The sequence below is a fragment of the Alligator sinensis genome, unplaced genomic scaffold, assembly GCF_000455745.1.
Source record: "Alligator sinensis unplaced genomic scaffold, ASM45574v1 scaffold790_1, whole genome shotgun sequence".
Taxonomy (NCBI): Eukaryota; Metazoa; Chordata; order Crocodylia; family Alligatoridae; genus Alligator; species Alligator sinensis.
The window spans coordinates 479,592-503,512 of NW_005842723.1; the positions used below are offsets into that span (position 1 = coordinate 479,592).

At 40.0% G+C, this 23,921-nt stretch overlaps 1 protein-coding gene across 1 annotated transcript; it reads right to left on the reverse strand.

Annotated features, from left to right (window-relative positions):
• Positions 1-1,055: 1,055 nt before the first annotated feature.
• Positions 1,056-23,680, reverse strand: FRRS1L (ferric chelate reductase 1 like). Its single transcript, XM_025216297.1, has 5 exons — positions 23,599-23,680; positions 20,704-20,788; positions 20,139-20,277; positions 12,780-13,026; positions 1,056-11,513 (listed from the first exon to the last, which is right to left on the reverse strand). The coding sequence occupies exons 1-5, from the start codon at positions 23,678-23,680 to the stop codon at positions 11,341-11,343; spliced, it is 726 nt and encodes a 241-aa protein (XP_025072082.1). The 3' UTR covers positions 1,056-11,340.
• Positions 23,681-23,921: the final 241 nt, after the last annotated feature.

Genomic DNA, 23,921 nt, shown 5'->3' on the forward strand with positions numbered 1-23,921 from the left:
GACTCACAAAGGACTCACCCTCCCCTCCTCTACCTAAACGAAACTGATTAAGATGCAGTGAGAGACGCACCTAAGACCCTCACCAGATAAGGGTGACGAGTGAATCAACTGCCCTAGGTCTCATTTACATGAGAGATGGAAAACAGAAAGCCTGAAGCAGAGGCTGCAGTGAATTCTGGGACCAGAGAAGCAGGAGAGCGCTGCATGATGGGGAATCTGTGCTTCCAATGTTAATCAACCCATGTTCACACACACCCAGCTCAGCACACACACACCTCTAAGTTTAATAGGCATCTCAGGCTGTACATTCCCCGGTCCCACTATGGGAGGCCTATTTAAACTTGATTGGCTAAAACTGGGTTGCCAGGTTAGGGAATGCTGAGGCAAGAGACCGAGTCAGAGGGGGTATGGGTAACATTTGGACAATGGTTAAGGGTTCATCACAGCATCCAGCCCGTTGGAGACCTGACCACTAGTGTTGTCATGCTTTTCCCAGGACGACTGCTGGAAGTCCTTCTGCCCAAAGGTTATAAACACTCCAATAATTGCCTTAAGTCTGTTAAAAGACTATAGTAAGATCTGGAAAAGTCATGCTAAGCTGAGGCTTGTTCACAACAAGTAAAAATCCAAAATCCTGATGCTGCAAGCAATCTATTGTTTCTGAAGAAACCATGAGATAGCATCATGTCAATGTTTGTATTCCAAGTACTTACCCCAGCAACTCCTTCCTGACACCCATTCCACATGTTAGCTCCCTTATTAGCCTTGATTTCCATTTCATTCTCTGGCTCCTTGTTCTCTCCACCCAGGCTCCACTCCAGCAGAAGCAGCCATATTAAGGGTACCATTCAGTCCATAACGCTCTCCTCTCTAATGATGGACCACCAGTATTGCATTAATTCATATTCTTTGTTCATCATTGTTTAAACCTGGTTTTGCAACATGTAACATTTCATTTAATTTCTGGTCACAGTAGAGCTACTGCAATGATCAGCTGTCCAACTCATCTTCATTTCATGACTAGGTTTATTTATCTATTATGATGTACAGGGGTTTACTATCCTACTCCATGTGTATTGTTTTATAATTATACCAGAGATATATCATTGGGATAAAAAAGTGGAAAGTCTTACTGCTAAAACTGCATGAAGAAGGCATGCAGACTACTACAGAGGCAGCAATCAAGTTTGAAATATTAATATCTTGGCTGGCTTCATATACCTATGACTAATATGTAGCCAAACTACTGTGTACAAGGCATAATTAAAAAAGGAAAAACATTCTTCAAACCCAGGGATTTTTCCACTAGAAAACAACAAAGAAACGTAAACGTACAAAAATGTTTAAAGATATTCTCCAGATACATAAGAATCCCTATTAGAAGCTATATTTGGTGTGTTTTTAATTTATGTTACAATTAAGTATAAATTTAAATGTATACTTAACAGATCCATTATGATTTTGATGAATGGAAGAAATACATAAAATATATAAGAAATACATTAAAAAGAAATACATTATAAGTCATACATTTAGTCCCCAGTTGGGCTAATACTTGCACACATGCTTAAATTTACTATGGAACTGGTCCCACTGACTTCAGCTGGTATACTCATAGTATTGAATTTAAGCAGATACCTCCAACTGGAAGCACTAATGTGATGTTAGAAGGGGAGGCTGGTATTTTAGCTTTAAAGTTACTGACATACTTTACAGAGTCTACACCAAACATTTTTATATCAAAAAAGGCATTTATTATAACCGGTTTATAAATGTTTATGTCATTGTTAAATAGCTAAGCTCACTGTGACATCAGCAACAGTTTAGTATAAAACAGCTGTTACAAAGCAATATTTTTAGGGCATGCACTGATTATAAAATAGTCCTTCTAGTCACAATAATTTACTTAGCTCTGTGTTCCTGCAAGGTCTAATGCAGTAACACATTGGTTTGTTATTACCAACATCTCTTTTCCAGTATTTGACAATTAAATCACAGTGGGCTCAATTCTATATTTTTTAACCCAAGCAGTTCTCATGGACTTTAACTTTTGGCAGAAAAGAGTGCAAAATTAGGCCCATGATGAAATGAAAGCTCAAGGCAAAAAATTAGGAACATGCTAAATATCCAATACTATATTTACAAGCTGTGCATGGATATCAATTATTTAGAAATAAAAAATCATTTTTAGAACACTGCACACAATTAAACATTAAACAGTTTAGAGATTTTTTTTTACAATTTATGTAATACAGAAAAAAACTGGCAAGAGCTAACATAGCTATTACAGTCTCTTAATCTCCAAAAAGTACAACATATCAAACCTCATAATGTGCTAACCAGAAATACCAAGTACAACCAGAAATCTGTCACAACCTAAACAGAACTGATGGCACTTGATGTATGAGAACAAAATATTTCCACTTCTAGTCAAGGGTGCAAACTTCTTTGGGGGTAAGATGTGGGTTTGAGTGAGTAGTTTTAGAAAAAGTTTGAAAATTTTGGCTAATGCCAATAGCTAACTGCTGGTGTAGATCAGATCTATTGAGCATCAGAGTACAATGCATTAATATAGGTTGCAAGAGTTTTCTTAACAATTTTTTCAACATGAGAGAAATTAATTTAAAATCCTAAAAAGAATGTGCCTAACTGTTAGGTGAGCAACTTTTAATACAAGCAGCTTCCCTTTCAGAAGTGTTGTAAGGTCATTTATATATTTAGCCTCAAATGAAATTAGCAGAATAGTTTCCCTTTTCTTTTAATCTAATAAAATCATAAAAGTCAGTCAAGGAAACTGTATCCTGAATCAATGCAATACAAGTTCAAATGATAATTCTAATAAAAATATGTGGTCCTATTTTTATTATAGTTAGTTAATATTTGTAGCCAGCCTTTTCAATTTGAGAGAGAGAAGTGTTCCTGTATTTTAAGATTGTCTCTTCACATCCATCACATATACAAGTCATCTAGGTACTCTCTTCTATCATGTAATCACCAGATTCTTGGCTCAGCCTTCCATATATTCAGTTTAGATCAATCAGATGTCTAAATACAAGCTTTCACAGATTCACAGAAGTTTAGGGCTGGAAGGGACCTTGTGAGATCATCAGGTCTAGGCCCTCTGCTCCAAGCAGGAGACTGCTGAGGTCAAATAACCCCAGCAAGGTGTGCGTCCAGTCTCCTTTTGAAGATCTCCAGAGTAGCATAGGTAACTCTACACAGCTCTCAGAGGACATTTGAAAATTCAAATCACGTCTATGTATACACTGATTTGGATGCAGAATTAAACACTAACCACACAGAAGTCTGGATAAAATGGATTCAGAAAATTGGGATCTACCTATACCATACTTGCATATTAAAAAAATCAGATACTTAAACATCTAGACTACACTTGAACACCTACCCTATTGCACATATTACTGATTGCAAATGAAGAAACACAGGACAAGTTGTAAAATGATAAGCAAATATATAATCTGCATTTAATCTTAATGACTTCTACATTCTGGAAACTTGAGATATTTTTTAAAGCTCCCAGATCTGTTGAAAATATCCACATGAAAGTTGAGCACATCATGTGATTTTTTTTTAATGAGACTTCGATTAGGATCTGGTCCAACATGGCAGAAATTCTGCTCCTACAATGAGATTTAATTTGGGTCAGCGTCTGATGTACAACAATGAAAGCTGTTTAACATGGACAGCTCAGTTCTACTCCCTGACACTCAAGTACGCACAGCTCTGTGCCTTGTGAAACTACTAGTGCGCTTGTACATGTGCAGTGACAGTTCTGTCAAGATCTTGCCTGTGTGATGTGTTTCCCCACTATCTCAATGGGCAGGATCAAATCTTCAGGGTCAAATGTATCCACACGTAAATATGCATCATGGGATAGAAAGTAATTTTTAATCCATACTGGCCAAGAGAGAACTCAGCTTTTGTGTAGAATCTCATTAGGGTCAGATTGTGTCCCTCTTCTTCAAACTGACTGGTATTTTAAATGTGAGCAGTAATTACAGAATCTGGTGCTAAGGAAATGTCTCTCAAACACAAAAGCAAAAGCAATAATTATAACAGGCAATTAAACTGCCTCCTTAATGGCCAAAACATTATGGGAAGTCATGTTAGACATTTTATATTAAAATACTAACTGAGATTATAATTCTGTATTGTGTAGCACGAAGCAGACTGCTGTACCTGCACACCATGCTATGTAGGATCTGTTACAACCTCCTGGGACACTTTTTCCAGTCCCACTGCTACAGGTTCACCGAGTAAGAAAAAACAAATAGGAATCAAACAGCCTTTATTCACTGTCAGTTAGTTAGTCCAGGGGAAATGTGTCAGGGTACACACAAATCCAAAGCTATCCAAAATGCACACATCTTTATACACATGCTCTTCTTTGAACTATCCAATCGCTGGCTAACACATGGATGCACAGAGCTAGATGGTATCCTTTTCTTTTGCTTATCAATGCATTACCATTTCCATCTATCTTCCACTTTCCTTGACAATCTGTCAACCTCTAAACTACTCTGGCAGCTAGCCTTGATTAAGGAAAACCACGTAACACTTTGACACCTCCCAGTCCTTTCAGAATATTTACCACACTTTGGGTTACCTCCCCAGGATGGAGTTGAGGATTATCAAACAGGTTTGAGACAGCCCACAGACTCAGGCTCTAAGTGGAGGCTGTTGATTATATCAAAAGTTTTACATGTACAATGTATATGACTACACTATAATAATATTATAATTTGCCTTCTGAAGCTTCAAATGGATTATACAAGTCAGACAGAGCAATTTCCAGAATATATTCAGCCACCCACAATGGAGAGCTGAAAACATGCCTTCACTTCTAGCTGCAACCTGTCTCTGGAGGAGGAAAACCATGTGGCTACCTCTGGCACAGCTCCTGCAGAACAGAACCAGGTTGGTACTATTTTTGGAGGAGACAAATAATAGAGGGTATTACAGAGATCTCTCTGTACATGGTATGAAGTCAGGCAGGAAGCCCTATTTAGTCTATTCCAAGGTGGCAAAACAGTGGGGTACTCAATGAAACTAAAAGAAAAAGTTTGATAAAAAATACAAGCTTATAAATCAATGATTAGACTCAGTCCTGAGCCTGAGGTTGTGGATAGCTGCAGTACCCACAAAGGCAGGCTGGGAAGAGAGCACTGACAGGGACACAGTTAGTTTTCACAGCTTTGCAGTCTGGTGTATTGCTAAGATGAGTAACAATGGAAAAGAGGAAAATATGGGGTGAGGGTCTTGGCTCCTCTTGCTTGTCCACACCATCTTTAATACTGCTTTATAGAGAGCTGAAACAGTATTTACAGCTGGCAAGGACTTCATACTACTGTCTCAAAACTTTTTCATCACATAGAGGCGGCCAGCGCAGTCCTTATTTCCTGCCAACTCTCCTTCACACCCACATTAAATCTGATAATCTTGCCTTTAAAGAACATAAAAGAAATCTGTTGAATTTAAAACCATAACACAGTGTCAAAGAGGATGAACATTTCAGAAAAAGACTCAAGCATTTATGTGAATTATAAGAACACCATCCACCGTTTTGCAAAAGAGTGCAAAAATACTTAAGGGACATAAGCCTTCATTGCTTCAGGACACAAGGTAGATGCTAACTACCCAGCAGTAGGAAAAACTTTCCTAAACAGCAGGTAATTGTAATAACTGTTGTTTATACACTATCTTCTGAGGCATCTGAGTAAGGCCACTGTGAAAGAGAAGAGACTAGGCAGAAGGACTGATCCAGTGACAACTGTGATACGTGTCTGTACTGGATCTTTAACATAAACAGCTGCATTGCAGTTTTAAGTACCTGCACTGAAGTAAGTTTGCAATGGATGTATTCCATAGAGGGCCATATAGTCTGCTGCTCACAGCTTATGCTGGTGCTGTAGGGAAGGGAATGAGGACAGTCAGGAATTTAGATTGTCACCATAGATCCCTGAAAGGGATTACCTGATAGCTAGCATTTAGCAGAGCATGTCATGCTGCAGTCAGTCCCCTTACCCCTTGTTGGTGATGGTGAAGAGTGCCAGAGGCAGCGTCTTTGCTGAGGATTTCTGCAAACTGGGTGCATCCTTAGGGAGCTCACAAGTCTCCACTCCCTTTACGCCCTCTTAAGAGTGGAAAAGCAAGTGGAATAGTAGAGGATGTTAACATCGTCCCCACTATATTTCCTTCTCTGGAATCAAAATGTTATTCTGCTTCAGAATTTTGGATGAATGTCTTCACTTTCAAATAGGTTACAAAAGAAGTTACACTATTAACTTCTCATGCTATACTTTAGGTTCTGTGAACATTTATGCTATAAATTAAACTTTCATAATTATTTGTCTCCACGAAAATAAAATGACTCTTCAGTGCACTTCCCTTCCTACTTCTCTTTCTTTTTCTTAGAGGTAAGATAAGCTAGCTAGTTATTATTATGAGTTATAGTTAATACTCATATTTGTATTGTCACAGCACCTAAAGGCCCCAGCAAAGAGTACAGATTGACCTGGTACACAGAGAAGAAAATGCTGATCCCTGGTCCAAAAAGCTTACAAGCAAAGTATAAAATATAAAGCAGTAAAAGGTGACAGAAGGGTAACATAATAAGCAGCAATTTCAACTGAGATTTTTTGGAGGCAGCCATAAAGTATTTAATAGTAACTAGTACCTTATGGTCTGCTTGTTCCAACATCATCGTTACACCAATTAATCACAGCTACATTTCCAAAGGCCTCATACTGTGTATATGCACAGCCCCCTGCCTGCAAACAATCCCTAAATCCCTATGTTTGTACACAGATACCAGGTAGTACCAGAATTCATTATTCTCACAAGCATATGGAAGACCTTTGAATGATTCTTCTTTAGCAGCCACTTGGTTAGTAGTCCCCTAAGGAGGCTAAAAAACAATATGAACTATCCTCTCTACTAAAGATAGATGCTCCAAGTCAGGGCTGATGCACATTTATGAAGCTGCATGTGCTGCTGTTGCCCAAGGCACACCAGTTCAGGGAATAACGAGGACTTTTAGTATAAAGGACAGCTTCCATAAAACCATAAATTCACTATAAGGCTAGTTTACAGGCACTACCAGGGACTATTTGTTGCTATTTGTTTTTTAAAAAACAGCATATGAGAAGTCACTAGGTTTACTTTGTTACTGCTACTTAAATACATGGCATGAAAAGTTAAGTTTGACTGGACACGTCTACACATGCACATTTTACTGCGCAGTAATTCAGTTACTACAGAGTAACCTAAAAATTACTATGCAGTACGAGTGCGTGTCTACACATGCACACCAATACTGCACTGTAACTATGGTGGCTTATGCTGACTTGGGCGTAAATTTGATACCAGCATGATGCAGGCATCAAATTTATGCCCAATTACGCTCAGTAACGCATGTGTAGATGCCTTGGGTGCGCAGTAACACTGTGTGTGGACTGACTTGGGACTAATTTTAGTCATTTATTACATTTATTACAGCAGTGCTGTGGTTTTATCTTAGTTCTTTCCTCTCCAAGTAATAGTAGTCTAACAATTTTACATTCCTTAGCAAACAGTTCTGGAACTTGGTTGCTTCTGTCCTCTCACTTCCAATCTGTTGTTACTTTGGCTAGAGCATGCTCAATTCTGGAATTTCTTTTGTCCATAGGGAGTTTCCAGATAGGTTTGATTTTGTAGCTGGCAAGAAACATCTTCCAAACATTTTTAAGTGTCAAATTTTCCCAGAGAGCAAATTGTAGCAACAGTAATGAGAAAGGGACTATGCGGTTAAGAATATCTTTCTACTCAAAACATAATTTAGTTCCCAGTTTTAATTATCTCCTCACCTTTGTCGTCTTCATGCCAACTCCATAGAGAGAGTACTGTGATCAGACTGACTTCCTTCACTGTAAAACAACAGCACTCAACCTTTTTCCTTGGCAGGTTGGATGGGCGGTTCCTGATCCATCCATGGGCCAGATGTTGCTGGTGGCCCAAATTTGGTGCCTGAGGCAGCAGCAGGCTGGGGGCCCAGCCCAGATTCAGTTGGGTGCTGGTGAGGGGGTGTGCCACGGCCCCGATCTGCCTATGCTGGGTGAGGGGGCATGGGAATTTGACCCTGGAGGAGGGTGGTCACTGCTACCCTGTTGTCAAATTTCCCACCTGCGGGGAGCCCCATGGACCAGATGCAACGGTTCTGTAGGCCACATTCAGTCCACAGGCTGGAGGTTGAGCACCCATGCTCTAAGATGCCCCTTTTCTCCCTATTCCTATTTCTCCACTTTTAATCATTCTCAAGTTTGGAATCCTGTACTATTGTTTGCAGCATGCAATTCTTTTAACACTTTTTTCCATTAAACCTGTGCTAACTGTAAATTCTCTGGGGCAGGAATCCTGCCCTTCTTATCTTTGAAAAATTATAGAAGAGTTTAATAATAACAGAACTAAACTCAGAGATCACTTGACAGAAGCAACACATTGCTTAGCTTTTTCTTTTTTGTAAATGTGTATTTTCCCTATAATGTAGGAGGTCTAACCGGTGCTAATTAAGCACTTTAAGATCCTTGGAGAAGAGGTGTTACAGAGTAAGCACTACCAATATCTGAACAAAAGGGAAAATACAGAGCTATATGATACACGGTGCTGCCAAATAAAGGGTAGAAAAGCTTTATCACAAAACCCAAGTAATTGAAAGTGAAGGCAAAAATCTGTTTTAATGCACAGCATAGGGTCAGCTGACATCTCTGAAAACTTCATAATCTTAATGTATTTTCTGCATTAGCGAGACCCAGAGGTTTCTCGCATTAACTACAGAGATTTACCTTAGGCTCTGAATCTATTTACTGTTGCAAGGTTGATTAAACCTCTCTCTCTCTGGTGTTATTTTTGCTGTGTTTGTATATACTGACCCCGTTTTTTTAGTTTAGCCAAGCTAGACTAATCTGAGGACTTGAGTGAGAATGAGAAGAGCAAAAATTGGGTTTTATCTTATGCTTCAGTTGTTAGGGCAGCCTCTAGAGAACTATGGAAATGGCTATAAAGTATAGTGATTCTTAGGCTGCTGCAAGGTTTGCTGGCCCCTGGCAGAGAATTGAACTAGCCTTCTTTCTGATAGGTAGCACAAGGGAAGACGAATTTGCTCTGATAAACCACTTGTTCTTCCTCTAAGCCCAAAGCAGATGTTCAGGGGAAAAGATTTGGCCTGGACACTTGTTGTCTTATCAAATAATTACAGTAGTTGGTTAATCAACTATGGAGCATTCACTTGCAGAAATATACTGAAATAAAGGGCTCCATAAGTGGCCTAAAGTGTAAACTGGTCTCCTAATTCATACACCTTTGCTAACCCAATCCTGCAACTTTAAGTGAGCTTTAAATTACACAGTAGATGAAAGGAAATGCTGGTTAATCTTTTTAGTGGTTGATCTTCCTTTTGCAATTTGGAGATGATGCTTGCAAAAGCAAAAACTTAATTTCAAATATATCAGCACAAAGTTTTGAATAATGAAAAAATCTAAAACAATTCAACCTGCAAATTTCAGATTCGGGTAACACTGAGACAAAAAGAACACATCTCCTGTTAACTTTTTCTTATTGCTTCACCTACACATCATCCAGTAATTAAGATAGAAACATCAATTCTTAGTTCTCCAATATGGCACAATCTATATAATCTTGGTAGAGCAGCATGATAAATTAGCAAAAGCTAGGGCCTGAACCTGCAACTTGTAATTATACCTCATCCCATATAAGTTTTTTGTGCATGCTACCTGCACAATCAGATACAAAAGCCAGTTATATCCCTGCTTAAGATAACCCTGTGTGAGGCAAGGATTTCTTTTGATGATACCTTTTATTGGACTTTCTTCAAGTCAGAGCCTGAGGACAAATGTCTTTGCTCAGACCTGAAGAAGAATGTCTTACTTTTGAAAGCTTGTCATTTGAAAGCTATGTGGTTGGACCAATAAATGATATCACCCAAATAAATCTTTGTCTCACATAATTCCTGGACCATTACAGCTACATCACTCTAATACAGCCATAAGCTAACCATAACACCCCTATCCTATAAACACTGGACATGGGCAGCAACAACGCAAAGCCTTTTACAGTATATATTGTGTTATTCTAGTTAATGTTTCTGCAACTAACATTTCCAGTAATATTTAACTACTTTCTTTCCAGTCTCTTGAAAATAGAAAATTCAAATATATTTTCCTGCTGCTTTTGTCTTTTGTCCGCAGTAGAAAATATGATTTTACCCTTGGTTCTCATGGAACTGAAATTAAGGTGGCTATTTTTCTTTATCCCCATATATTAATATTTTGTTAAGGTTTACATTCCATTCCTATGGGGATAATTAACAGCTACTCCTCATTTTTGTCTTTACCATGAATGGGATTTATTGGCACGCAACAAGGGAAAACAGACCCTTTAGCACTACGGCACAACAATAATTGAAAACAAATATTTATCTCTCAGTAACATTGCTTTCTATAAAAAGACATACTTTAGTTACTGGAAAAATGTCTTATGGCTTGTAGGGGCTTGTATAATTTATGTATTTTATATATTTGTCTATATATGAAGAATTTAAATTACCATTTTTCCCTGTACAAAAAGGATTGCATCTCATAAATGAAAAAAAGTAAGTAGGGCTATGTCTACGAAGCATGATTATAGTAAAAACACTGAGTACCACTCTGCATGAAAAAGTAACATGCTTATGCTTGTTTGTAAAAAGAACCAGAAGTAAGTAAATTCTGGTTTTGGAAAGCACCAAAACCATTTTAGCCTGTAAATTGCTTTTGATTCAAAATATGTTAGGAAGTAAGCAGTCCTTATTAAACAGCAGTAATGTGACAAGAACCCATGTTCAGGCACTGACTGCCTTTATCTGAGTGCTATCTGCACCACAAGAATTTAACATATCTTCCCCACTAATACTTCTTGAAGTGATTTTATATTACATAATTCAATACTATAAGTCCATCACTAGATTTTCCTCAACACACACACACACACACACAGACACACACACACACACACACAAAGAACTTACAAAAGTCCATTTCTTCAATAAACAAGTAGTAATTGCATTGATGTAATTGTTCCTCGATTATTATTATTATTATTATTATTATTAAAGAACTGTTTGGCACACCTCCAGCACACAAAAAGATGGTATTTCTTTCTTCTGAGAAGCTGAAATTGTCAAAACAGCAGCTAGATGATAACGTGATATAAATTCCAATACAAAATACATCCATCCTGAGGAACTGACTGACAAATCTTCTCAATTTTCCATTTACATTGCAGTGGTCATGGGGTCCCCATCAATAAGTAGAAGGTCAGTGCAACGATAAGAAGCAAGCAGAAGGGGGAAGAGAAGGTTTGATAGGCAGCTGATGGCATAAAAATGTCTTCATACTTGTAAATACTGACAGCACGCTCTGATACAGGCGGTGAGTCTATGTCATGTCGAGTTATAGAACCTTTATAGGCAAAGAACAGAAAATGGCATTTGTATTAAACCATTTTTTATCTCATTTTCCTTTTTACTTCCTAGATAGCCCCTTCTCCTATTACTGCTATTTACTATATCAAAAGGCAGGTTTTCCTAACTTTTGAAAAGGAATTTCCAACCAGCAAGGGTATCTTATAAAAACAGATGAACATGAAACATCATATACATAGTAAAAGGGGGTATTTTTTTGGTGCCAGAAAACATTGAAGAAAATACCTGAAACTTGAACAAACTAACAATGTCCTTCGAGATCATCACAAACTGGTAGCTTTGAAGCATTCTTAATAATATTGGGTGAGGGAGTAGAGATAATCCAAAAAATATCCAAGACAAAGCATCTCTGAATGTTGGCTCTTTGTCTCTAAACAATTCTCCTTCATTTTTTCTATCCAAAAACAACCCTCCCATTGCCAAAACATTCAGCATACTCAATTCTGATAGAAAGGTGGAGTTAGAAAAAGCTGGGTTTCAGGACAGAATAACACTTTTGAAGGACATTTATTATAATGGATATATCAGGTATGGGATCCTGGTTTTCTCAGATAACCCCCTCTCCCCGCAATTTGTGGATTAAAAAAGTAACCCAAAATCCACATTTTTCTGTGATTAAAATCTAATATCACTAATATATATCTATATGTTAGTGGTGTTTCATTGTGATTATGCAAAAAATTTGGAGTTTGGGTTACTTCTTTTAATCCAAAAACATTTTTTTTAACCAGAGAAAACCAGGATCCCAGGCTAAGCTGCACACAGGGTGTCCCCTAAACCATGGTTATCAACTGTACTTAGCTGTTAGTTCTGTGACACGGAGCCAAGTTTTCCGATAAGCAAATCTGAACATGCCAGGCACACAAGACCCAGAATATTGTGACAATGTACCAGTATAGTAGAACACAAGAGTGAAAGTGATAAAACTTGTCTATGACAAATGTTCAAACTAAAGCAAAACCCAAATAAAGAGCATAAATATGGTAAGTTCATTAGATTTTAAAGTAGTGTAAGAGTGATGTTGTAGCCATGATTTTAAAGCATCTTTCTACCTCTATAATATTAACATCTCAGCATCAGGACAATAATTGTTATGAGTATTAGCCTGACAGTGTTCCTTACATACTTGCATTAAAAAACATTGCTATTGGAAAAAAAACTGCATGCCTTCTGAAAACCATTTTAATGTATTATTCAGTGAAGGATTGAAATATGTAGCCATAATGACAAAACACCAACCTACCCTGAATTGCTGGACCCCAGGCAAACAAATAGTACCAACTCAAATGAAGATCTACAATTGTTTCATCTCTGGGAACATACAGAGGTCGTTTGAATCGACATGTCACACGGTTATTTTCAAAAACCCCTTCTTCATCTCTAGCAGGATTTCTCTGGATTTCTTTAGCCCACTGACCAACATTATAGAAATGCTGTATTCGGACCCTTCCATTGTCATCATGAACACAAGCCATGACATCATCTCCACCCTACATGGGAAAAAAATATTTTTTAGAAAAAAAGCTCAACAAAAATGCCATAAAATTCCTCTTAATCATAAAAGTATGTGCATACTTTTCATTATAAAAGCGTAGTGATACTGAGCTCTTTTTCTTAATTATATGTATAGACCTTCCCGCAGCTATCTCCTCCTGCAGATTTTGCAGCTCAGAGCAAACAGTAATATTTACTTTTTCTGGCTCTTCACATGTATATATCCCCCTTTTTTAATTGTCCCCAAGAGTCAACTTACCAGATATGAATATTAAATTCTAAGAAGGTAGCACCATTGCCATAATTAAGTTTAACTAAAAAAGGAAAGCCTTTTTAAATAATATATGAAGTTGTCAGATACTGTTCCACCACCAAAAGTACTAGTAAATAAGAACCACTAGTGTATACAAAACTCACTGCACCAAATTGTATATTATTTACTCAGATGTAGGAAATAACATACCAAGCTTAAAGTGATAATCACAAACTGCAAGGAATCTGCTTTGAATCAGTAATGTTTTTCCAAATGTATTTCCATATTATATACCACCCATGAGTAAACTAGAAATACAGTTTACAAATACAATAGAATACTATAAACAATGGACTACCATCACTGGAATACTATAAAATACCAGTGGCAAAGAAAGCAACCAATGGCTAGATTGCTTCTGTACATACTGTTAGGCAGTCCCACAGAACGGCAACTAGGGAAAAAACAACTGGACGGAAAAATGATAATTGTTATGACAATTACCCTTTTGAGCTATTCACAGGAGTACTGTATTTCTAAGTAGGGCTGTGCGAAACTTCAGTCGCTGATTCAGTTCGGCAGAGATTTGGCCCAGTTCGGCGGCCAAATCTCTAAATCCAAATCAAATCAGAAGACTCATCAATCTCTCCGAATCGAATCAGAAGCCTCCAATTCGATTCAGAGAGATTCAGAGAGATTTGATGATTCGGACATAGACATAGCTTTATATGTTTTTTCTACATACCTCAAGGTACCAGGCAGCTCGTGAACACTGAGATGGAGAGACAGATGGAGCAACCCAGTGGATCGTTAGGGGGACCCCCAGTGAGCTCGGCAGTGGCCCTGGAAGTGGATTGGAAGTACTTCTGGTCCACTTCCGGGTAGACTGTGGAGTGCACGGGGGCTCCCCCCATCCCCCGCCTCAGTGACTGCAGCCTCCTGGGCCTGGAGGGGCCCCCAGGGCCCCCCTGCAGCTGATCGCCGAGCGGGGGGGGAGGGTCCCCGCGCGCTCAGCAGCAGACCTGGAAGTGGAGCAGAAGTACTTCCAGTTCACTTCCGGGTCTGCCACCAAGCATGCAGGGCCTCCCCCCCACGCTTCTGTGGAATACTTCATCTATCCCACCATCTCAGCGTTCACAAGCCACGCCTGGTACCTCGAGGTATGTAGAAAAAATATATAAAGCTGTGTCTATGGCTGAATTGCTGATTCTCTGAATCAGAATCGAATCTTCAGATTCGGATTCAGCCGAATTGAATTGGGACAGTGATCCAAATCAATGAATCAAATCACTATCCCCTGAATCATGCCAAATCTAAATCAAATATGGCCCGCTTCACACAGCCCTATTTCTAAGACAATTATTCAATACCATTGTCAATGCAGCAAACGTAGAATCACGGCATGTTACTTTCAACATAATTTCTCATCAGATGTCATAGCAAAGAATGAAGTTGATATTCTGTAATTTGTTATGAAATTAATGTTATTGAAGAAATAGCAGTACTGTGGCAGCACTCCCCCATCATGCAGTACTGGAAGAAGTAGCTACCATGGCCTGCAGGCCACATGCTAGAACCACTTCCACATAATGTCATTTGTATATCACAGAAAAGGTGGAAAGCATGCTGCTGTGTTGTTCAGAAAGTCTTTTGTCTATTGTATGTGTGTTACAGAAGATTCTTAACTGAGATTTTCTCACCTAATCTTGGAAGCACAAACTACTTTTTGGAAACAAAGTGGATATGGACAAAAAGGGCCTGGGAAAAAAGATTTTGTACCCCGTGACTAACTTTATGTGCAGATTCTAACAAAATGTGTGTAAAATAGGAAACCTGGGTGGCAACTGGGGAAGACATACATTTGTAGAGCATCAGAACTCAGGAATATTGTAGGACAGGCCACAATGGCTAGAGTTACATTAAAACAGCTTCCTTTCTAAAACCCCATGTTAAATCATTGACAATTTTTTCCACTTCAAACTTAAAATGTATGTTTAAACAAAGTCTCTTTATCTTTAAGAACAAAGATATTTTTAAAAACTAAAACATTCCACCTATTTTGAAACCACGAAACTTTTTCATGAAATTGTACAGATTGACAATATTCCATTAAAAATACGGAATATGTCAAGATGACCTGTTTTGACATTTTCGGAATCCAATGTTTCAATTTCTTTTGTTTGAAAACAATTCTTTTTCATAACTACTTTATGTAAAATATTAAAAGGGTCAATATCAAAACAAAACATTTCAAAATATATTGAAACAAAATGCTTCAGTCGATGTAAAACTCATTAAAATAGTACCCTAAAAGATTCAAAATATTGACTTTTTGTACAGATTCAGGACAAGCTGTTTGAGGATTATTTTCCTTTTCTAAATATAATCTTTTGTGGGACAGAAAAATAAGCTTCTTGAACAGCTCTATTAAAACATTGGTTTTCAACTTTTCTGTAGCTACAGCTGCTCTGTAGATCCCTGTTTCTGGTGTGTTGGTTGTAGCCATGTTGGTCCAAGGACCTAGGCAGGCAAGGTCAGGCAAGGTTCTTTGGGTAAATGTGATATCTTTTATTAAACCAACTAAATAACCAACTAAATATTTAGTTGGTCTAATAAAAGATATCATATTTACCCAAAGAACCTTGTCTGCCTGTAGATCCCTAACACTCACATCAATCTACTCACTTCAACCAGTTGTGGATGCTAGAATTATGCTTCCCAAGTCATTTTTGGTATATACTCCTCTCAACCATATCCCACACTGAATTTAAACTTCTTGTCTTTTTTTTGTAGAGTCCTTCAAGAGTCTGCTTTGGCTTATATTGGCTTCTTTTTCAGGTCTTTTGTTTTTCAAGTCTTCCCAGTCCCACCACACCACCAGTGCATCTAGGTACAAGACATTCATTTCCTTCACACATACCCATCTCCGTCCAGTCAACAGTAGTGCCCTTACCCATGGAATTACTTTAATCTCAGTTCACCTTGAACAATCACTTTCTTCCCATTCAAATCCTTCCTAAAAACTCACTTTGAGGATGATACTGTGGCAGGGCACTTTGATGCCTGCCACTTTAAGGGCCTGAGCCAAGCTGCCAGCAGGTGCCTGATTGCGGCAGCCATTTTAAATCCCTGGCTGCCTTTATAACTGCATCAGTTCCCTGCTGGCAGAGGAGATAGCAACACTGCCTGGCATCATCCTGGAGGTGAGAGAGGAGCTGTAGGGGATGGTTAGGAGGCGCCTGGGCCTGGGCATGACCTAAAACTGCATCCTGCTGGGAGTGGGTGGCCTGGTGGGGCGCTCAGTGTCAAAGGAGCCCCCAGGAAATGCCAGGCCAGTGATCACCCCAGTGAAAGGTGAGTAGGGGTGCCTTAACCCCAGCCCTCACCTTCTGGTGGGTAGGAAGCAACACCAGCTGCCAAGCACAATGACCTGCTGCTCCACGGGGGGAGTGAGAGTCCCGTGAGACCCTGGAGCACCAGTCATGGTGTGTGCGAGGGAAATTACACCATGGGAGGAGTAGAAGCCACGTAAGCTTTGGGAAGCGCCTGACCAGTTGGGGAGAGACCCCACAGGGCCAGACACGCTCCCTGGAGCACCTGAGCCAGGAATGGGGAACCCTGCTCCAGAATATGCAGGCAAGAGGTGAAGACCCTGCTGAGGGACTCGACTGGTCAATGCTGGGGCCAGGACCTGAGGGTCCAAAGGGCCAGGGGCCCACCATGAGGGACACCCACGATGAGCGAGGGAGCTCGGGGTCCTGACTGGGCCTGAGACGGGGCCAGGGCTTACGGAAGCCAAAGGTCCCCATGGTTGGGGTCCACAGCTAATGGGCGAAGGCGGAGGTCCAACTAACTGCCTGAGATGTCATCTGCGAGGCTTGGGCCGCAGTGTAGGGGAGGTATAGAGCCACAGATGCCCCCAAATATTGAGGTGAAATAATGGGCAGCTTCCTGCCTTATTTAACAACTTTATTAAATAACAACAAGGCATGGCAGGAGAGAGAGGTGGGCAGCATGCCCAGAGGCAGGTAGGGAGCTAGTTGTGGCTAGCGGGGATGCCCACCTCACCACAGATACCCACAGGAATCAGTTTAAACCAACAATTATAAAGGTGAAGAAACAATGTTGGATTAATTATCTTTGCTTTAAGAGCTCTCATCTTACATAGTGGGCATGTCTACACATCACCATACAGTGACATTGTTACTGCGCCGTGTTTTAGTACTTGCTATGTGGAAGTGCTAAAACATGACGCAGTAACCGCCTGTACTGCAGCATACAGGAAGCGCATACTTAAATTCACCAGCTATGTCACCGTAGAAGCATGCTATAGCTGGGGACTGCGCTATGGCAATGTAGCTGGCAATAGTGTGTAGACACACATGATTGCTACATCACCACAGTGTGCCATATGGTGACCTAGCGCATCGTTATGTCTCCAGAGGGAAGCGTGTAGACATGCCTTCTATGTAATTAACTGCGTTGTTGATTGCCAACTCTTTGAGACGAGGACTCTTCCTTTCTTTTTTGAGCATGAACTTGAGTGCCATGTACCTTTTTAGTGGTAAAGGGGGCCAGGACTCTGTCACCGTGTTCAATATCGGCATCGGGTCCTAAATTTAAAAGAAGCGTGGACCTACATCTAGAGAAAAGGATGCTAAAACTTAGGAAGACCTACAGCCCAAAAACAGGACAATTATAACACAATTTGGACAAGGAAGAATACTAAAGGCTGCACATGGAATTGAGAAATAATCCATCCAGGGACCAATCTCTTTTCTTTCTTAAATCTACCTGGCTGTACAAGCCCTAAGCAGGGACTTGATTGTACTGAAGCAGAAATCTGATGAAAGTGTACTTTAACCTCAACAGAGATCACAGCGGTTTACAGTAACAAGTATTAACAGACTCTAGGTGATGACTAAAACAGCCTGAAAATTAATGGGAAAGGAAAAATGTGAAATCAATAAAGATGAAGAACACTAAAGACTGAAATGGCATCTTAGCTTAAGTGCATGTCCTATGTTTAACTCTTATACACAGTAACTGGAAACCAATAATTCACTTCAAAGTTTGTATGGTCTGGAGGTGTCACCTACTAGGTATATGTTTGAACATTAATTGTCTATAACCTGAAACCTGATAGAAACAGCACTTCTGAAAATCCCATTAGAAGCCTATCTGAATCTTTAGGAACTAAATAACTTCAAAATGTGACACTAGGTGTAGGACTGTTCCTGCAGGTCCCTTCCTATCCTATTTTGATGACTCCCTCTACAATAGTAGTATATTTATTGATGACATAGTCCTGATTATAAGATTGGGATGGAAAAGCATATCTTCTCAACATTTCTTACTGCTCCTTGTTTAGGGTCTGATTCAATGGGAAACTTTCAATTGACTTCAATGGGCTTTGAATCAGAACCTGTAAATATTATAATACTCTTCATCTTACAGAGTCCACTTATTACTTTATATTTACTGTAGATACGTTCTTGCCCCCTGACATGAAATGTATTACAGAACAGTGCATTTTTTTCTGTCTTTGTTGTGTGTTTCAGTCAATAACCATTTATAGATAACAGTATAAACTGTCCTGAGCTGAAATATGTTTCCCAAACACAACTTTATGTAAAACGCAGTTCTTGTAAAGACTGTAATGCCGCTTGCTCCTTAAAATCTTAATAAAAAAAATAAAGCTTCTAAAATAGCAAAATAGCAGAAATAAAAATAAATATGTGTTCAGTTTTGGGCTCCACAATTCAAAAAGGATGTGGAGAAGCTTGAGAGAGTCGAGAGAAGAGCCACGCGCATGATCAGAGGTCAGGGAAGCAGACCCTACGATGACAGGCTGAGAGCCCTGGGGCTCTTTAGCCTGAAAAAGCGCAGGCTCAGGGGTGATCTGATGGCCACCTACAAGTTTATCAGGGGTGACCACCAGCATCTGGGGGAACGTTTGTTCACCAGAGCGCCCCAAGGGATGACAAGGTCGAATGGTCACAAACTACTTCAAGACCGTTTTAGGCGGGACATAAGGAAGAACTTCTTTACTGTCCGAGCCCCCAAGGTCTGGAATAGCCTGCCACCGGAGGTGGTTCAAGCGCCTACATTGAACACCTTCAAGATGAAACTGGATGCTTATCTTGCTGGGATCCTATGACCCCAGCTGACTTCCTGCCCTTTGGGCAGGGGGCTGGACTCGATCTTCCGAGGTCCCTTCCAGCCCTAATGTCTATGAAATCTATGAAATAACACCAATTAAAAAAAATAAAAACATGAAAAAAACTAAACAAGAAGCTTAGCAGAGAACATGCATTTAAAATAATAACAATCGTTTTTTAGGACCTGCACCTGGCTCTTCTGGGATATGGAAGAACTCAAAGAGGGCACTCACTTCATAAACTAATTAGGTAGTCTAAATTTATAGCATGGAATATTAATTGAATTATGAATAAAACCTTAGGACTATTCTAATTTCTGTTTCAGTCTTTGCTCCAGTAAAACTGACACTAATAGTACAAGTGGTACAATATGAAATAACATATTCTTAAATGTTTTTTAAAATCAAATGTAAAGAAATTATTACAAGTCAAGCATTCAACAACAAAAACAAAAGATTACTGTAATATCTTATAAGAAAAGTAGGTGACAATGGTCCAGTGGAATCGGTAGGCCTATCGTCTTTTCTCTGATCTGCTGCTGATTTGTTTCTCTGCTTTCAACAAGTTGTTTTATCTCTGTATGCCTATACTTCTTCTTTTTATATCAGATGCATATTGTGCATATTTCTTACATGTAAATGCTTATATAATTTGGTGTCACGAATCAATATTAAGCTTTGTGAGTCAGTCTTACCATTTTCTTGTCTGAGGAAAATCCCACTGCCACCCAGCCATCAGTATCGGCGCTCAGCTCAAACTCTACATCAGCTCCTATCCTACGATAACTTAGAAAATAGTCACAAGTCTCCGCATTACAGCCAGGTTTACCGTACCTAAATTAAATAGGAAAACAAAATGTACATCTCTTTTTGTATTCAAACTACAAACAATTTATTGCTTATCTACAATTCCTTACAAAAAACTAGAAGAAGGATTTTTTTTTTTGGTCATTGATTATATTTAAATTTTCCACAGTTCTTGGTAGAGAAACAAAATAAACCAAAATTTTTATATTTTATTTCTGTATGTGCCATTAATTACAGTATTAGCAATAATTATCCCTATACAGTCAGACTGTAAAGTGTTAATTCATAATGGTGAGTAGCTAAATCACAGCAGTCATCCACTGACCCACTGAGACTATTTTTGTAAGTGGTTACAAATAAGAGAAGTGTTAAATAGGGCACATTTACTAGTATGTCTAGGGTAGGCAAGCAATGTTGGACATAAATTTCTCCACATTTTTACTTTAGACTAACCTGAAGCATCCTTTAGTTTTTCCACAATCATCCACTCTAATTTTTGCAAATGGATCCACAGGAGGAGCGGTAGGAAAAGGGTAACCTGCATAATCAAAATAAATCATGACTGAATGATGAATACAGTATATCATATTTAAATCCTGCTGTTGTTATTACCTAGCTACATCACCATGCTGCCTTCAGGCCAAGATCAAAGCTGCATCCTGCTAAACATCACATATGCTAGACACACTTTGCTAGGGACAGTTCCTGCCTTGAAAAGTTTACAGATAAGCCAGCAGAGAGAGAGAACAGAAAGCATCACTGGATTGGATTATTGTATTTGCTCAATCTATTACAACAAACCCATGCACTGATACAGACTGGGGACTGACTGACTAAGCAGCAGCTCTGCAAAAAAGGCCCTGGGGGTTGCAGTAAACAAGCTGAATATGAGCCAACAATGTGCCCCTGTTGCCAAGAAGGCTAACAGCATACAGGGCTGGGCTAATAGAATTTTTGCCAGCAGATCAGGGGAAGTGATTATTCTCCTGGTGAAGCAGCATCTGGAGTACTGTGTCCAGTTTGAGGCCCCCACTACTGAAAGGATGTGGACACCTTGGAGAGAGTCCAGTGGAGGGCAACAATAATGGTTAGAGGGCTGGGAAACATGACTTCTGAGGAGAAGCTGAGGGAACTGGCTTATTTAGTATGGAGAAAAGAAGACTGGGGGGATTTAATAACAGCCTTTCAACTACCTGAAGGGTGGTTACAAAGAAGATAGAGCTAGACTGTTTTCAGTGCTGAAAGAACATAGACCAATGGTCTCAAGTTGCAGCAAGGGAAGTTTATGTTACAAATTAAGAAAAACTCTCTCAGGAGGAGAGCAGTAAAACACTGGAACAGGTTACTCTAAGAGGTGGTGGAGCCTCCATTGTTGGAGGTTTTTAAGACCTGGCTAGACTAAGCCTTGACTGGGATGATCTAGTTGGGGATGGTCCTGCTTTGAGTAGGGAGTTGGACTAGGTGACCTCCTGAGGTCCCTTCCAACCCTCATTTCTGAAGACTCTATGATTATGAGGGAAAGGCAGAGCTTGGGTCCACTCCATCTGATGCTTTGGTGGTAGAAGATGTTTCACCAGCAGCCTAAGTCATGCTGCAGTAGCACAGCTTTAAACTTACCCCAGGGCAGGGGTCCCCCAGCCCCACACCATCAGTTCTGTCCTAGTTCCTCCAAAGTGAGCTCTGGGTACAGTACAGAACCTCCAGTATAAATATAGAAAAGAGAATCTTCAAAAGCTTCCAAGATGGCTGACGCCTAAAACCAATACACCCTAAAAATCTGAAAATCTTACTCGGAGAGAAAAAGTGATTTACCTTCCTTCACCCAAGTAATCTTTGGAAGAGCAAAGAACTGAGTATATGTTTCCTGTACCTTTGTCCACAAATGAATGTATAATGTTTATAACCATTTCAGGTCATCAATTCAGACACGTACACAGATATATTAAAGCCTATTTTAATAAATTCTACTTTAAGAGAGAGAATTAAAGTCCTATTGGATAAAAAGGTAAAGTCAGTGTTACAGATAAAAAACAAACCACCAACATTTAGCAAAAGTTAAAGATGGAAATCCCAACACAAAAAAGGCAGATAAGAAAAAAGTTCAGACTCCAAAATCAATGTTCCCTTGTCCACGTTATAACAAGGCCCTTTGCAGAACAGCAGACTTAGCGCTATTGGTAGATCTTTATATTTTGCAATTCCTGGCATTTGGGGGAGGAGGGGAGTGTTTGTGACCCCAGTGTCAAACACCTAGTTGAATTAAATTTCCTGATAAACATAGAACTAGTACTAGTACTTGAAAGTTGTGCAACTGTGTTTTCACTTTTAGGGTGCACAACTGAATAGAAACACAAGTCATTGCTAGGACAGCACTCCATACTGTTGCAACTAGTAACAGAATTGACCACTTGTGTTGCAAAAAAATTGTTAACCACTTATAATCATGTTATCTAACTCCTCCTTTTTATCCAGCAACCTTTTTTCAATAAGATCTAGCCCCATGTAGAATGTAGAGCTTTAGTATTTAGTAACATTTTAACTTGTTTTAAAACAAGCCAAGATTTACCTAATGTATATGTGTTAATCAACGAAACATCAACAACTTGTTCCCCCCTCAACCACTCCTAGTTTTGTTACCAATCAACAGCCACATGGAGCAGAATACTCTAAAGGAAATCTAAAGTCTACCGTGAGGTGCATCAATCCCTGTAGGCAACCAATGGAACACGTCTCCTGCCCCCAAAAAGACGGCAGATCCGCCTTGACTTCAGGGTCCAAGTGCCAACATATATTAGGCTCACGTGGCCTGAAAGTGGACGGTAAGCGGCTAAGCAGATGGGACTTCCATCTGCTATGGGAGGGAGAGGGTTTTAGCCCCTGCAGAGTCCTGCACAGGGCCTTCCTTCGCTTCCAGCATGATCTCTGGACCAAATCTCCACTTCCTGCTCCAAAGAATGGAGGCACCAGACATGACTACCCAGACCAGAAGGGGAAGTGGGGCTTTCAGGTGAACATCAGACAGCCAGTTGAATCTAGGATTGTCCCAGGTTTTGACTTCCCTCAAACCAGGCCAGGCACAATCACTTACAGAGGTAACCAGTGACCTGGTAGTAGCCTTGAGTGTTATTGTCATCCTTCACAGGTCCACAAAGAGGAGGCAATGCCCACATACCTCTGGAGTACCCCCATGTACCTCTGGAATGCCCCCAAGATTTCTCCTGGGGTAACCAGGCTGTCTGGTTAGAATGATTCTGGGTGGGAGCCCAGAAGACACTCAACAAAGTAGCAAAGCCAGGACGTACAGCTTTGCCGGGGCACAAAGGCTGCTGCTCGGTGCAAGAGACCTACCCGAAAGCTTGGGAAAGACGAATTGGGGCAAACTCCCTGCAGCCTCCCAGCTGTGTGTGCACTCCTCTTGCTCCCCATACATCACAGCGGGGACCCAGGCATCTCTCACCCCACACTGGCCAAGGGCGCAACAGTGCCCGTGTCTGACTGCCATGGGGGGGGGGGGAATGGGAAAGCATCTCAGAAGCATCTCCCTTGGGGGGCTTGTTGGGGAAGGATCTCCTATTGGGGGTGGGGAGTGGGAAAGGATCTTGCAAGGATCTCTCATGGGGGGAGGGTTGGGGAAGGAGCTCCCATGGCTCTCTCATGGGGGGAGGGTTGGG

Excerpts from the sequence above, each read along its gene's own strand:
- FRRS1L (XM_025216297.1), bottom strand. The coding sequence starts at position 23,680 with ATGTATGGGGAGCAAGAGGAGTGCACACACAGCTGGGAGGCTGCAGGG. Across the intron at positions 20,789-23,598 it reads CGTCTTTCCCAAGCTTTCGG|GTTACCCTTTTCCTACCGCT; the intron begins GTAGGTCTCTTG and ends TTGATTATGCAG. Across the intron at positions 13,027-20,138 it reads TTTCCTCAGACAAGAAAATG|GGTGGAGATGATGTCATGGC; the intron begins GTAAGACTGACT and ends TTTCCCATGTAG.